At 47.7% G+C, this 15,558-nt stretch overlaps 1 protein-coding gene across 1 annotated transcript; it reads left to right on the top strand.

Moving 5' to 3' along the window:
- The first annotated feature begins 291 nt into the window (after window positions 1-291).
- EMP1 (epithelial membrane protein 1) lies at window positions 292-15,158 on the top strand. The gene is made up of 5 exons (XM_009086579.4): window positions 292-565; window positions 11,702-11,819; window positions 12,546-12,648; window positions 12,753-12,893; window positions 13,495-15,158. Exons 2-5 carry the CDS (start codon window positions 11,742-11,744, stop codon window positions 13,656-13,658), a joined length of 486 nt encoding a protein of 161 aa, XP_009084827.1. The 5' UTR covers window positions 292-565; window positions 11,702-11,741; the 3' UTR covers window positions 13,659-15,158.
- Window positions 15,159-15,558: the final 400 nt, after the last annotated feature.

Below are 15,558 nucleotides of genomic sequence, written 5' to 3' on the forward strand. Positions count from 1 at the left end.
CTTCTCTCCATGCAGCACGGGGAGGGGATGCGGTGACTCACCCAGCCCCGGGATCCCCCCTGCCAACCCACTGTTTGTTTGAGCGATTTTATTGTTGAAGCCTCGTTGCCACATTTGTAACTATACCTTTTTTTTTTTTATGACAACCAGAAGTTCAGTTTTATAAACAGATGCTGTTGTGGGCCTCTCTTACTCAGCTGGATCAGCGTCAGCCGTTTTTCCAGGCTGCGGTCTCTGCGCTGCACACTGAGTCAGAGGCAGCCCTGCACAGATTTCTTTGAATCGCTGGTTTCCTCCCAGAGACTCTTGACACCCTGCCAACAAAACAGGGCGTAGCTCATTAATTTTATTTCTTTTTTTTTTTCCTTCTCTTTAAAGGCAGTCTGATTCATAGTAACTCCTTTAAAACAGAGTGGAAAGACACCACCCTCCCACACCACCGGAGGAAACTTAAACCACCACCAGGTCACTCCCCTTCAGTCCAGCTCTGCGCTCCGGGACACCGGCACTGCAGCCCAGCACGCTCCTTCTTCCACAGGTGCCAGCACCGGCCCCAGCCCACACGGTAAGAGCTGTTCTTGAAAATCCTCACCAACTTTTCTCCCTCCGTGGCTGCTCCCCTCTCCTAACAGCACCAGTCTGCCTTTCTCCTCTGCTCCTACACTTCTCTACATCTTGGCACTCGAGCTGGCTATGGCACGCACCTTAATTTTCATCTTTTGCTTTGAAATCCAGCTGCCTTACGGGGCAAAGGGGCGCTGCAAGGCGCCCTGGTTGCAGCCTCGGCGTGCTGGCAGCAGCAATGTTATTTTCACCTCCAGGACACGTGCAGCCAGGGTGCAGGCACGGGTGCCCAACCTGGGCCAGCTCACGCTCAGGAGCTGCTGTGTGCTTTTGGAGCAGCATTGTTGACAAATGTGGAAAAATGCCTGCTTGCAATGAGGGCTGCAGGCTCAGTTTTCCTGGTGCTCAAACACTTCTGCTTGTCTCTCTCCCCTCCATAATTAGTTTGCCAAGCTCTAATTTAAAACAATAGCAATCATTCCAAGTGAAGACTGAGAGGCCCCCAAGGTGCAGGCTCTGGGCTACAACAGAGACAATCTCTCTTTTCCCAGGGGTTCTGGCTCCTGAGGCTGAAGCCAAGCCCCAGTTCTGAGCAGAGCCAGTGAAGGGCAGAAATCTGTGTTACACCTTCTGTGGCAGCACAGCCACTGGAGTGGGGAGTGGGGAGCACTGCGAGGCAAAGAGGGGGAGCGGGTGGAATTGCCAGGAGCACCGTGTTCTGCTGGAAGGGTGTGTCAAGGAGATAGAGACACTGATGGGAAGTGTAGGATAGCAGAGACTGGCAATTCTCTTCATCTGCCCTTTTTCTACGTAACCACCCCCTCTTTCTTTCCCTCCTCTTCTTCACCATTTCTCTTGTTTCGTCTGTCTGCTGTGGTTTGCATCCTGTGGTCAAATCTGAGCTGTTTTTGAGGTCTGCAAAGGGAGAGCAGCAAAGCCAGTTTGTTGGCACCACACTGGCTCCTGTTGCAGGAACTCAGCCCGCCCCTGCACAGTTTCAAGGGTTTGAAAGAGACTGAACAGTATTTAGCCCAATACGGCCAGGAATGGGTGGGGCTCAGGCTGGGACTGTGCATAATTACTATATGAATGAACTAGAAGCTGAGCTGGCCGTAACTTTTTGGAAAAAGGATGGATTTTGTGAATTTTTAAGTCCCCTCTGGCCCTGTTGTTTGTAGCTTAGTTATGCAGTGGTGCCTCCTGACTAAGAACAGAATGTGTTGGAGTGGTGGGGAAACTGACTGAGGCAGTGAGTGTTTCCAGGGCATCAGAAACTGGAATGGGAAGAAAGCATTTTTGGCAGTTGTCATTTAAAACTATTAACAATAAAATCATACTGATATTCAAAAAAAAAATGCTGTGGCCACAGAACAACTTTCACTCAGAAGCTTTGAATTCCTCAAGGCACCTCTGAGAGCAGATTTGCCCAGGAACTGCCCACTTGACATTTCTGGATGTAGTGGGATTCTTTTCTGAGCAAACACTCAAGGGAGGTGGGCATGAAGAGTGTGAAAACCTGGAGCCCATTAGCTACTCTTCCTATGATAACAGGGGGTTTAAGCCAGCCAAATGCCTCCACCCAGTCTACCTGGGGACTGTGAGCACTGAGAGAATGAGGGCTTGAAGGCAGCTTATTTCTCTTTGCTCCCGTGGGGATTAGCATTGGAAAAGGATCAAAACTGAGGTACCTCACTAACAGTGCAGTGCCTGGAAGCACCCCTTGAAATGCAGCGTCTTGGTGGGAGGCCCTGCACACCCACCCACCCTGAGGAATTCCTGTCAGTAGGCTCCTGTGGAAGCTCCCCCAGCTATGACTAACCACCCAGACATGTGACACATAGGCTGAGCCATTCATCCTGGCTGAGAGCGGGATCTCCACTGGGCACATGCCATCTCCAGGGACACCTCTGACAGCCAGGGAGTCCAGCCACACCCAAGGACACATTAATGCAGGAGTGACTCGTGTGGGATCTTGTGGAGAAGCAGCAAGTTTGGGAGTGGGTGCCTCAGCTGCAGGGCTGCTAGTGCTCCCCCAGTGAGACCCTGCTGCTGAGGACACAGAGCCCTGGGCTTGGAAAACTGGCCCTTCTGGCCTGGCTGGTGGTCTTTCGGTTTTGCAGTGTGGGAGTGGTGCAAGTGCACGCAGGAATTACTCTTTGGTGGTCTGGGGTGGAACAAAGGTTGTGTTTTGAAACAGTTCTGGGAGATTTGCTGATAACAGCCAGCATGTTTTTGGTAAAAGAGCCACCTCAGGGCCTTGCTTATAGTGAGACTGGGGAGATTTGCTGCAAGCTCTAATCCTTCTCTCTATCCGTCACCCTCCCAGCCACAAGGCTCGTACATGTGCCTGCTTCTGTTTCCTCAGAGCGAGCAAAAGCAGGAGGGAGCCTGCTTCCATAGCCCTGCCTGCTCCCATGGGGCTTCACGGGGGCCATAATCCCCAGCTGGCTGCTGGGACCCCTCCCATGGCATGTTTCCCCTTGCTCACCCCCAGGTCACTTAGTGCTCCCTTTGCTGAGTGCTGCATGGATGGCAAAGGAGGAGACACCCAGTGCTGGGCTGGAATCTGCCCTCAGGTGCTCAAGTGCCCTGTAAGGCAGAAATAGCACTACTAGACCCCTTTTGATCTCAACAGGTTCCTGTGCCTGTACCTTTCAATTGGGAAGTGACAGCACTGTCACCCAGCACAACATAAGGCAGGCTGCAAGGCATGGCGGTCCTAATTGTTTTCCTTCCTTGTTTTCCAACAAAAAATTCATGAGATGAAACTAAACAACTATTTATTTACCCTTCCTTCAAGGCAGGGAGCTGCTCTTCTACTCCTCTAAAAGGGAGGGTGAGGAAGGGGATTTCCAATCTTCACATCTGAAGATGGATGTTTAATACTTCATCATTCTTTTCTGCTGAGGCAAAGCAGCATTCACAGAAAAGGAGGCTCTCCTCCATGGCCCTTCCAGGATTGATAACTAACTCATGGTCATTTCAGCAGTGGCAGTGAACAAAAGATGTGCTGAAGCACATCTCAGTTATGCCTGTATTGATCCTCTGTCAGGGCCAGTCCATACCCAGTCATCCCACAGCATGACACAGGGTGAAGGAGCAGTTCCCTGTATAAACTGCCCAGAGGGAAATCTGGAGTGCCTCTTAAGCTGCTTTCTACCATTACACTGCAGGGAGAGCAGCAAAGCAGCACATTTCGGGGCTGCCATCTGGAGTGTGATTTCTTCAAACCCTGCTGGGAGAATTTTGGGAAGTACCTCTTTAGCTAGAACAGCTTGAGAGGGAAAAAGGAAACTCTGGCCAAATCTGCAGCTTCGCGCATCCTGCTCCCCCTGAGCTGTTTTCAGGAGGGCAGAGAGTGTATGGAAGGTGCTCTCTTGGTTAGACCAAATACAACCCATACCTTGTCATAGAAGGGAGGGACAGGTTAGGACAACTCAGCTCCAAAACCCACATTGCCCAAGGAAGCGACAATTTTGCCAAGATCATAATTGAGATCTATCCCCTTTACCTTGTGAAAACAAGTCTGTAGCAGAGGCATGGGGAGACACCCGTGAGGAGAGCCCAGGGACAGATCTGGGCTGGGTCATCCCCAGTCCTGCAGGAAATGCACTGAACCCTGAGCACTGGAGTGGCTGACACAGGTGAACACTGACTCATGCTGAAGGCTTAGCTCTTGTGATGTGAGGCCACCTGGCAATATGTTTTTGTCTTTGAGGAAATCCAGGGCGAGGACCTTTGTTGTCCTTTTGCCCTCACAGGGCAGAGTCTGCTGAAGGAGGGGAGTTGTGAAAGCAAGCTCCACTACTGGGTCCATTGTCCACATTCTTCTCATTCCAGAGAGATATCTTCCCTGTATTGGCTCCAGCAAGCCTCTGGGAAAGATAGTGAGAGCCTTGGGAGCAAGAGGGGAGAGCTACAAAATGCTCAGAGCCTAGAGCAGGCTGGTCAGAGGATTGCTGAAGACCAGCTCCAGGAATGTGGGCCACTGCTGCAGGAGAGCTGGGCACATCCCTGGCTGTGACAGCCTGGGCAGCTGAGCCAGCCTGCCTGTGAGCTGGCCTCCAGTGCCTGCCGCTGGGCCGGCGTGCTGTGCCCTCGGCAGGGGAGCTCCTGATGTCCCCAAAGCCACATGGAACATGAACCAGCCTATACCCCACTGACCACAGGTGTAAGGAGCCCTCTGAAAGCCAGATGGGGTATTTCACACCACGACCACCTTTACCCCACCCTGCACAGAGCACTGATCAGCTCCAGGCTGCACAGCATCCTCCTGTGTCTGCTTTAGACACATGCTCCCCCCAGTTCCTCCCTTGTGCACTTTGGTTGAAAGAAGGAGCCTTCACACAATTTTGTATTTGAATCCTGCACAGTCTGTAAGATCCAACAACAGTCTTTTCCAAGATGGCTTGCAGGAGCAAAGGCACCCTGAAAGCAAACTGACCCAAAAGCTCAGACTCTTTAGATGCCCCAGTCACACCTTTCTCAGAGTCTCACGGGCTGCACTTGCATGTTCAGAGGTTTTGCAGTTTTGAGAGACAGACACACTGTAAGATACAACTTCTTTCTTAGAGTTACCTTCCTTTGGAAAAGAAAAAAAGGGATATCTACACAAGACTGTCTGTGCAAATCACAGGACTGCAGTTTTAATCCAAGAATGCAGCCAAAAGCACAGCTGATGTGGGCTTCACAGTCCTTCAACCTCTGTCTAAGTTCTGTTGCCAAGAGGAAAAGCAGGAACTCCCACCAGCAGTGATCTGTGTACTTTTGCTCATACCACTCTGTAACCTGAGCTTTCCTGTCAGAGCTGTCAGATAGTTTCTGCCACGTGGGCACTGCCAGTGTGGCACAGGGAGATGATCTGTGCACCCATAAAGAAGCTGTGCACACAGACAGACAGACAGACACACACAGAGTTCACAGGGATCCCACAGATGCACACTCCCATTCATGCGGGGAGCCACATGGAGCTGCAGATGCACACCCTACACACAACACCTCAACGCCCCCACTGCCAGTCCTCCCACAAATCTTGCTGGAACTCCTGCCAACATTCAGGGGTCTAATTAACCCACCCAGGGACCACCCAGCACTCTGAGGGGTGAGTGCTCTGCATGGCCCCTCTGGAGGAGCAGAGGAACATTTCTGTGCTTGTCTTAGCTCCGGGGCTCCCTTCCCCACCCTCCCTCTTACTTGCTGCCCATCAGTCCCAGCCCTTCCTTGGCATGCCTAGGGTGAGGAGTGACAGTGTTTTCCTCCAGCAGTGCCTGCTGGCTGCCTGCCAGGCCCCAGGCAGCTGTCTCTTCCCTTTCCCACTACCAAGTGAGCATTGGGAGTTTCAGTTGATGTTGTCACATGGCTGAGCACTCGAGGGTGGTTTCTTCTGGAGAAAATGCCAATTTCTCACTGTCTGCCCTAGGAATTCTGATATTTTTCCACTCTTATATGAATCATGAGCATGAGAGCTGGAAAACCCTTATGTGTCATCTTTTGTGACTCCCCTCTGCATCTCTCAGTGAGTGGAGGTTCATCACCAAGGGTGAATTCTTGAGGAATTTGTCAGATCCCATAAGAAATTTTTCACATGCTGGTGTTTCACCACTCCCTTGGGAAGGCAATTCCATTGATCTCTTGGAGAGAGTGGAATTGATCCATTCCACCAGGAAATGCTTTACAAAAACCAGACAAAATCTTCCATTTACTTTAACTTATTTTCAGCTGTAGCCCCTCAGGCTGGTCTGAACTTTCCTTTTGGTTGACATCAACCTGCTGGTTTTACAGCCCTGCTGTACCCCATGTGGACACCACAGCCAGAACCCCTATGTAGGTGAGATCTCACTGCCATAAGCCAGAGGCTCCAAGGTCTCCGTGTGCCCATGCACGCCTCCTGCCCAGCCCTTCTCCCACACACGTGAAATCTCTTTCCAGAGGCACCAACCTACTCATCAACATGTCTATAAAAAGCATCTGACTTGTAAATTGAGTCAGGCTGGTCTGTCAAAACCAGGCTGTCAACAGCAGTGCTGACACACAGTAGTTTGTAAAAGTCTGGAGTCAGCAAGGACTCTGGATTCATCAGGATCTGAAGCAGGAGACAGAGAAAAGGGTGGAAGCAAAAGGATTCTTCCCTCTTGTTTAAAGTTGCCATGAGCTTTCTAGTAACGATGTGACATGTCCAAAGTCACCATGCCACTGAAATATCAGAGAGATATTCACGTCTTTGCATCCTGTGAAATGACTCTGGGCACAATGAGGACTGGTGCTCATAGCCCACACAGGGACAAGGTGTGCAGTTGTACCAGGTCTAAGATGCAGCGATGGTTTCAGATCAGTCAAAAGGCATGTGTACAAATTCTGCAGAAGGTTTTTTACCACACTGAGGTTTCCCTTACTGGTAGCAACATGGCAGCATTGCTATTTGTGGGTTGGCTTTGCACTGAGGAATGCGCTGGTAACGGAGGTGGAAGCTTGTGGCTGTCTCAAACAATACCAGACAGTTTTTATTTTCTGTCCATTACTGTCCAGTTTTATCCTTCGTTTCCAAGTGGCCTTGGTCCTGATTTGAACCACCAATATTCCTGCTGTGACTCTGTGCCCCTCAGACAGTGGCCAAGTTCACATGCTTTCTCTAAATATTGGACCTCCTATTGTCCCCATCAGAAGACTGGGAGAGTCAGACCACTGGTCTGACTTATTACTGCCTTCCTTATATTTTGCAGGGGTAGCTGGGAAAGACAGGGTTTTTTTTTTGTGTTAGATGTTTTCAATCTATGGAGATTTTTGTTGACATTCTAACCAAAGGCATTTGTTTTTTCCCCAAAAAGCCCATCTTTCCATTGTTGAGAAATCTAATGTATCAAACTAAAGGGTCCTCAGCTGAAAAATTCACTTTGAAAGGAGTCAGAGGTCACCAGTGTGCACAGGCAGTTGCATGTCTTCTTCTCCCTGGACACTCTAGGGAGCTGCAGGATAGTGACTGGGTTCTCACCTTAGCCAGCATCTCTGACAGTACGCCTCACCAACTCAGCCTGGGAGAGGCAGTCCCAAGCAGGGACCTCAGTTCAGAGAGGATGATGGAAATGGAAGTCAGATGAGCTACATCCATTAAGGAATACTTGAGATCTGAAATATTTCAAATTTAGTTGAGAGTGCCCTGACTTTTCACCCGAAACAACCCCACTGTTCCTGCAGAAACATCCTGTACACTTACCCTCTAGTCCTTCCACTGCAATGCACTTTCTGTCAGAGGCAAAGGACCTCTACCTAATCTGGCTTACCCTCTTGAGTGACTCACTGCCTATATTTGAGGAGCTATACCACTGGCCTTTATCATATCTCCAAGTGGCACTACACATTCCATCCTGATCCTTTGCTAAGACGCAAACCAGGGGCAAGGACTCACTTCTCTGTATTGCCCTCAGCCAGAAGGATCCAAAACACTTAAGTAGATAGAGGGGTGATACAGGTGGCAACAATCTGCCTGCATGAGAAGGCTTTGTCTTTGTTTTAGGCAATAGATAGTACCAGCCTGCTTGAACTTGGACTGGGGTGCAGCAGAGCTGTGTGTTGTTCCCCAGCATGTGTACTCCTGCATGGTCAGAGAAACAGTCTCTACACAGCTAAGAGTCTGTCACGCTTATCTGCAGGTTTTTTGTACTGAAGGCTTCTATGGTGATTCTTATTCATGCTTACTGTTGGTGTGGCTTGTTATTTCTCTTCATCCATCACCTCATGAAAAGGAAAGTCCACTATTATCAGCACAAGATCTTCCCTTGACTCATGCAGACTGTTCAGCACATGCATGACCTTCACTTCCTCACCAGCCTGCCCTCCCTCAGTAGTCTTTCTTCTGTTATCTCTCATTACTTTTTTCCTTGTCTCATTGGGGTCTCTCCTCTGAAGGAAGCTTGGGGAAGACTAACAAATTGTTTGCTTGACTGGTTCTTGAGAAGCAGTCCTAAAACTGACAGTGTCCTGAGCACTTAATCGTTCAGGGTTAAATTATTGTGGGGTTTGAGAGCTTTGGGGTGAGTCAGTGGAAAAAGCTGGCAGCTCTAGGAAGGCTAAGACTGACTCATAGCCCAAGAAGAGCCTGAGGAACTCCAAACGCAGCTGCAGTTTAGGTAGGGGAATGGAAGAAAAGGCATTTGCATGCAATTTTGTCCTATTGCTCCAGCAATGCGACCCCACCCTGTAGTGGAGAAAGATGTCTCACACTTTACAAATGGAAACGGTATCCTGTCAGTCCCTGATGCTCTGCCAGTTTTCTCTGTCTAATGGGAGGAAATGTCCACGCCACAGCATCAGAGACAGAAGTGAATCTATTTCAGTGACATTCCTTCACCCACGACTCCTCTGGGATTGTTCTCTCTTGTTTTATTTAACAGGCAGAGAGAGGTGAAGAAAGGGGAAAGCAAATGAATACAGAGGGAGGCTTGTGCTTTAACTCACAAAGAATCAAAACTAAGCTGTGAGCACACATCCCCTGGGGGAGTTTGCATTTGATAGCGTGTGTGTTCAGGGAGAGGTGCTGACGTTCTCAGGAAGTAGGTGCACTGAAAGCACCTGAACTAACACTGCTCTCCTGCAGGGCTAAAATAGGCAGGAAAAGCAAAGGGAATAAAGGATTCCAGTTTTTTCTTTGAGTATTGGTCAAAGTCCTGGACGTGGGGTCATGATTTTGGATTTTTTTTTTTTTTTTTTACATTGTAAAGTAACGTTTATCCCTCATTTTCATTTCTGAATGCAAACAAAAGATGCATTCAAAAAGACTGTTCTAGTCCTTAGGATGTCATGAAAGTAGGTTTTTAATCTTTCAAGTAGAAAGCTTTGTTTGAAGGTCCTAAAAAATAATAAGGAAAAAAAAAGCGCTGAATGAGATTTTAAAGAGGCCATGGAAAAATACATCCATCTAAGAAAGAAGAAAGTTTATCCACTGTTTAGTAAAGACAAATTTCAGAGCAGGCAAATTTGTCAGAGTTTGGTTTATGCTTGCCAGCACCCTATAGTGTCAAGAGCACTTGTTAAAGTTTGTGTAAGAACCAAGGTAACCAAAAAAAAAAAAAAAAAAAAAAAAAAAAAAAAAAAAAAAAAAAGGAGAAGTAGTCAAAGGGACAGAAAAATTTGACTCAAGAGTTTGCTGTAGATTTGTCACTTAGTCATGGCAACAGCAATGGTTTCTCAGTTTGAGTTGCAGTGCTGATATCTGTATCAGGTGCCATCCAGCATTTTGAAGCCCTTGTAATTTTTACAATGGAAAGAGGGACTTTAACTCAGGTTAAGTATGTTCATGTGGTAGCCTGCATATACTACTGAGAACCTGAATTTTAGCAGTGCTGAAATCATAAATGTCTGTCACTACAGTCAGAGGAAAAGTCCTAAGAAGGCTGTGCTTTCTTCAAAGTCATCACTAAGGGAGGCACTGTGACAAGAGAGGTGGCAGTGACCAGGCCATCCAGCCAAACCAAGCTCTAGAGCATGAGTTTGCCAAGACACCCCAAAGCAGACAAGCAAACCTGGCCCACATTCAGCAAGTCAGGGCTTAACATCTCCCGAGAGTTCTCCAGGTGAAGGAATTGTTAGAGTAGATATGATTTGCTGAGGAAATGGGACTAGTCACCAAACCTAATCTGTCTTACTAAAGAGTAGCCTTGTTTGGGTGGGAGCAGTGACCTAACAGAACTGGCTCCTTGAGATCCTAAACTCAAGGAATTCTTCCTGGTCACCAGCTAATGCTGAACTGGTCAAAGTGCCGCTGATGGAGAAGCCTGCCTACCCACTGTGGTTTGGGAAACTGCATACAAAGCAGTGCCAGCAACAGCTGCAGCATTTTACAGGAATACACTCCCACTCTTGGCCACAGTGAGAGGAAAGACAGCAGTGGAGTAGGTGGAGTCATCAAGTGAAAAAGACACATGAATGGGACTTTACAAAGCCTTTTGTCACAGTTTGACTGAAAGACATCATAAAGTATAAGTGTGTTGTTTCATGACAGTGTTGCCACACCCTGTACAAATGGTGACAGCATCAGACCCTATCTGAGTCACCTGGACCAAAATAACTTGACAGCTCACATTAATCACATGCTTGATACTGCTCTTCAGTACCACTTCTGAGTGAAAGAGCAGCACAGCCTGTCAAACTTTCTAGGAAGCTTACTGGCCACAGAGTGGACTCAGTAAATGCTTCTGCCTGAAATATACTCACTTGATTTGTGTGAATTGTCTGCACTCATTCTCACAGCTTAGATTTGTTCCTTGTATTTCACGTTTTCAGGTGGGAAGCCATCAGTCTTAACAAACCGTGTCATGCAAGCTATCTAAAGCATATTCCCCTCTCTCTTTCCAATCACATGTTCATCAATGACAGGAAATCTTAAAAAAAAGTAAAAGTTTGCAGGGTATAGAGGCAGAAATAACCAAAACCAACCAAAGAGGAATTTGCGTTACAGGAGAATCTTACTGGTTTTATAAAGTGACCCACATGCCTCAAGTTTTAAAAGGGAAACAAGCAGTTTTCATTGCACACCTGGGCATCTCCCCCAGCTCCAGAAAACCTCATGGCATTTCTGTACTATCCCCTTCACTTAAAGGAGTGGTCTATGGAGTAGTGGCCACCCCTCTGGCTCACTCTTCACAAGTACCCAACAGCTGAGGCACCAAGGAGCCCACAGTCCCCCATTCCATAACACTTTTCTGTGACCTAGAACAGATGGAAGAGGCTGAGACACCAGAAGAGAACGGGAAGAGAAGAATCTTTCCTGACCTCTGTGAATACCATGGGCAAAGCCTCCTCTTCCTAGAATGTATGGCTGGAGTATGGCATTTTTACTTTACATTAACACACATCAATTCAAGCAACCTGTGTATATATTCAGGCTATTTTTAAAATGCCCCCAAGTTATCTACCCATGCTCTACATCTCCTCACAAATTGGCTTCTTAATCTTCAGGCTCTGTTTAACCTCTTGAGCAGATTTTGATGAAGTTTTTAGTGACTTCTTTTTTTTTTGTGATTCCACATTTCCAGAGTGAACCTAAGATCAGCCTGTGTTTTTGCATGTATGCATCTTATGGTGATGCTGTTCTTTGACTCAGTTCTTCCCTTCACATCCTCCCTCTGTTCTTGTTCTCCCTCAGAGCTCTCTGTGTCGGTGACACCACCTAGAAGAGACCCAAGATGTTGGTGCTACTGGCTGGTATCTTTGTGGTTCACATCGCCACTGTCATCATGCTCTTTGTCTCCACCATTGCCAACGTAAGTAGACTGCCCTGGACGAGGCATGGCTGTCACCTCCTGCAGCAGCAGCCAGCCTTAGATACAGCCAGCAGGCAGATCGTGGGTGGGTGGTCAGGTGAGGGTGAGGAACATCCACTCACGGCCATGGGGAGAGAGGAAGCAGTGATGGGTGGCTCTGGGAGCAGGAAGGCAGTGGGGGTGGTACAGGAGGCAGCTCTGTCACCTGCCCGGACCCCCGAGCCAGCAGCACCTCGACGCCGTTCATGGGGCCGGGGAGCTCAGCAGTGCCTGGCTCAGCAGTGCCTGGCTCAGCAGTGCTGGCTCTGGCGTGGCACTGCTCCCCCGGCCAGGGCCAGGCTGTTCCCACCCGGGTGCGGCGGGGCCACAGGGAGCTCTGGGCCGAGGGGGACCCTTAGTGGCGCTGCCCGGGTGCCCGTGCCCCCCACCTGCTGTCAGAGCGCATTGTAGGGTCCCCTTGCCCCCACCTGGCCAGCCGTGAGCCCCGCCACCTTGCACAGGAAGAGGCCAGGATGACTTGGGATATTTCTCCACAATGATTGGAACAGGCTTCACGGTGTTTTGCCCAGACCAAATGACTCCTGCCATGACAGGTGCCATGTCCCACCTGTCCGGCACCGACGTTTCTGGGCAGTTGGGCTACTCGTGATCGCTTCTCGCTTTAGTCTGACAGAAGAGCAAAGAAACTTTCCTGCCCCAAGACACAACTGTTCTATCCTGTTTCAGGTTTGGATGGTGGGTTCTTCCAACTATGGAACGATCTCAACGGGACTCTGGCTGCTGTGCAACAGGACCTGCACTCAGCTGCCAGTTAGCAATGAAGATGAGGGTAAGTTACAGCATCATTTTCGTCATGGTGAATCACAGGACATTGATGAGCACTGCCGAGACCGAGTCCTGACCTTCTCCAATCTGTTCTCTGGGTTTTGACAGCTTCCCTCAAAGCCGTGCAAGCCTTTATGATCCTCTCGATCATTTTCTCCGTTGTGGCGCTTGTCCTGTTCATTATCCAGCTGTTCACCCTGGAAAAAGGCAAACGTTTCTATGTGACCGGAGCCGTCATGCTGGTTTGCTGTGAGTATGCACCTGCACACCATGCCATGGCTCCCTGGGTGTCCCACTGTCTCTGAGAACACAAAATAGCCACATATGGTCACCAGGGGAGGTTGTCAACCAGCTAAATGTTTCCAGTGGCCCAATTTTTGTTACAAAACAAAGCACCGGGAAATCAGAAAGTGTTGGGTTGGGATTTTTTTGGCTGTATATAATGAAAGTATTTCCAGATTTTTATTAGGAAATCCCAGTGGGTTTTGCAAAATACCTTTGAAAGACAACAAAAAGGATTCAAGTGTTTTGGGGGAGCAGGGGAATAAACAGTTAGCTACTGCACATGGGATTCAATACGTAGCGCCAAACTGTCGTCAGATCTTATTACTGATTTTCTCCTAACAAAGGTTTATTCCTCATGGCATCCACTAAACAAGCCCCAAGTGTCTTATGTCATCACAGCTGCAAAAGAAATCCTCCACAAATAAGCCTAATGGGCAGCAGCTCCTCTCTCAAATGGCACAAGACATGCATTACAATCTCAGGGGACAGCAGCACTTCAGAAGTCTTGCGGCAATGCTGGTTTCTGTGCGTTTTCCAACTCTCTTTTCCCTCTTCCTTCCCACAGGGATGTGCATTCTGATTGCAGTCTCCATTTACACAGCTCGGTTCACAAACACTGTGGCGTTCTCCACAAATCCTCACCATGGCTACTGCTTCATATTGGCCTGGATCTGCTTTTGCTTCAGTTTCATCATCAGCATCCTCTACCTTGTTCTTAGGAAAAAATAAGGGTGATGGGTGTCCAGGGGAGAGGGTTGGCTACTGGGAGTGGGGAAGAATTACTCTGCTGAGAGAACTGTTGGGCCAATAGACAAAAATAGCCACCACCATCACCATTGCCACCGCAGAAAAATCACTAACAAAGCTAGAATGCTCAGAAACTCCTTCACCAAAGAGAGGGAGAAACAACTCCTACTGATCTAGCACTTCTGGGGCTAGAAATCTGCAAGTGACCCAGACAGCTCTTCTCCTTTTCTGCAAAGTTGTGCCATACCTTCACCAAGCTTCAAGCTCAGCAGTGATGATTAAAGGGCACCACATAAACAAGGGCTATATCTTTTTCTCTTCCTAGAGCCCTTCTCACTTACATTTGAGTGTGCCTTGTGAGTTGGGCAGTGAGGATTATGACCCCTTTATTTGTCCATTGAAGCAAATGGGATGGGCCTTTTGTTACATTTTTTAATATATATATATATATGCACATACGTGAACGCTAAAGACATTAAACTGAGAAAAAATAGAAATTGGAATAATTTTGTATTAAAATATCTACAAAAATAAGGCAGCAAATTTTTTCGCTGTTCTGTTTTCTGTTTGATATTCCCATGATTGAATAAGATACAAGTAGGAATGGCAAATATACAGGCATGGATGATGGAGAGAGAGAGAGAGAGAGAATAGGGGTAAAGGTATACAGAGGTTCTTAATTACAGAGGGTGCAGTTGCTCAGTGGTTCACATGCAGGGAGGGAACCACCTGGATGTGTGTCTACACTAAAATAATCTTCTGTTCAATTCCAGAACATGGTAACAGCACTGCTGCATCTCAGATCCTTACTGAGACAAGTCCTTATGTGTAGGCAGGGCTTTTTTCCCACATCATCAGCTGGTATATGATATTGAGTGCCCCACCTTGTGACAGAGCTCATCTCAAAAGCAGATAATGATTAGCAGGGGAAAGTTATTCCCTCATGAGAGATTAGGAGAGAGGAAGTAGGGCTTGTGAGTTTTGCTCCTTGCTGCACAACATTAGGCCAGCCACTTAACCTGGTGCTTTTCATCTGCCAAATTCCTCCATAAAACTAGCTACCTCCCAGGGTTGCTGAGAGATTCTGAATCCACTCTGTAACACAAGGTCCCCATGTGAAAGGCTGGCATAGGAGAGTTAGGCACTGGTACTGCTGCAACCCACAAATTTCTGTTAGTTTGAAGAATCTCAGTCACAAGAGGCATTTCCAAGAGATGAGGTCAAAATTTCCTGTGACTCCATTCACAACTAAAAGGTAGAGAGTATTTACAGATTGTGCATGGATGCTCTTTACCTCTCTCTCTCTTTCTGTTACATTTTCTTCTTATGTAGACTTTATAAATTTGGTGGATATATTCTAGTACTGTATGTTGGTGTTTCATTAACAAAGGTTATTTCATATATAGTCATTGTAAATATTTTCAAATGCATATTTTTAACTTTGTGGGTATAAAAATAAAATCTGATTCCCTTTCTAATGAAGAGTTTTGCTCTGTTTTTTTTTTTTTCCGTTAGTGTTTCAGATATTTGTTAGCAGAAGTACTTGCTGTTCTTACTGAATCTCAGCCCAACCCTTTCAGACAATGCAGAACTACCATGTTCTCTTGCATACCAGTGTATGAGATTTCCTGTTCTGGAGGGAAGGAGGAAGCAGAGCAACTCTCAGAGCTCCTGTTTCAGGCTGCCTGCAAGCTCAGGCAGACAGTGTGAGCAGTGGTATCACTCAGTCTCAGTGCTAGGCTTTGCCTCACACCCAGGAAAGCTGGAAGCATTCTTTCTCACTCTGGCAGAGTCTCATCTGTCCTAAAGCAAAATCACCAAGGTGTTTGCCTGGGTCTCACGAGTTGGCGTCGGTGTTACCTCTCTAGTGTTGTCTGGCCAA

Source organism: Serinus canaria, chromosome 1A (genome assembly GCF_022539315.1).
Source record: "Serinus canaria isolate serCan28SL12 chromosome 1A, serCan2020, whole genome shotgun sequence".
Lineage (NCBI taxonomy): Eukaryota > Metazoa > Chordata > Aves > Passeriformes > Fringillidae > Serinus > Serinus canaria.

Excerpts from the sequence above, each read along its gene's own strand:
- EMP1 (XM_009086579.4), top strand. The coding sequence starts at position 11,742 with ATGTTGGTGCTACTGGCTGGTATCTTTGTGGTTCACATCGCCACTGTC. Across the intron at positions 11,820-12,545 it reads TTGTCTCCACCATTGCCAAC|GTTTGGATGGTGGGTTCTTC; the intron begins GTAAGTAGACTG and ends ATCCTGTTTCAG. Across the intron at positions 12,894-13,494 it reads AGCCGTCATGCTGGTTTGCT|GGATGTGCATTCTGATTGCA; the intron begins GTGAGTATGCAC and ends TCCTTCCCACAG.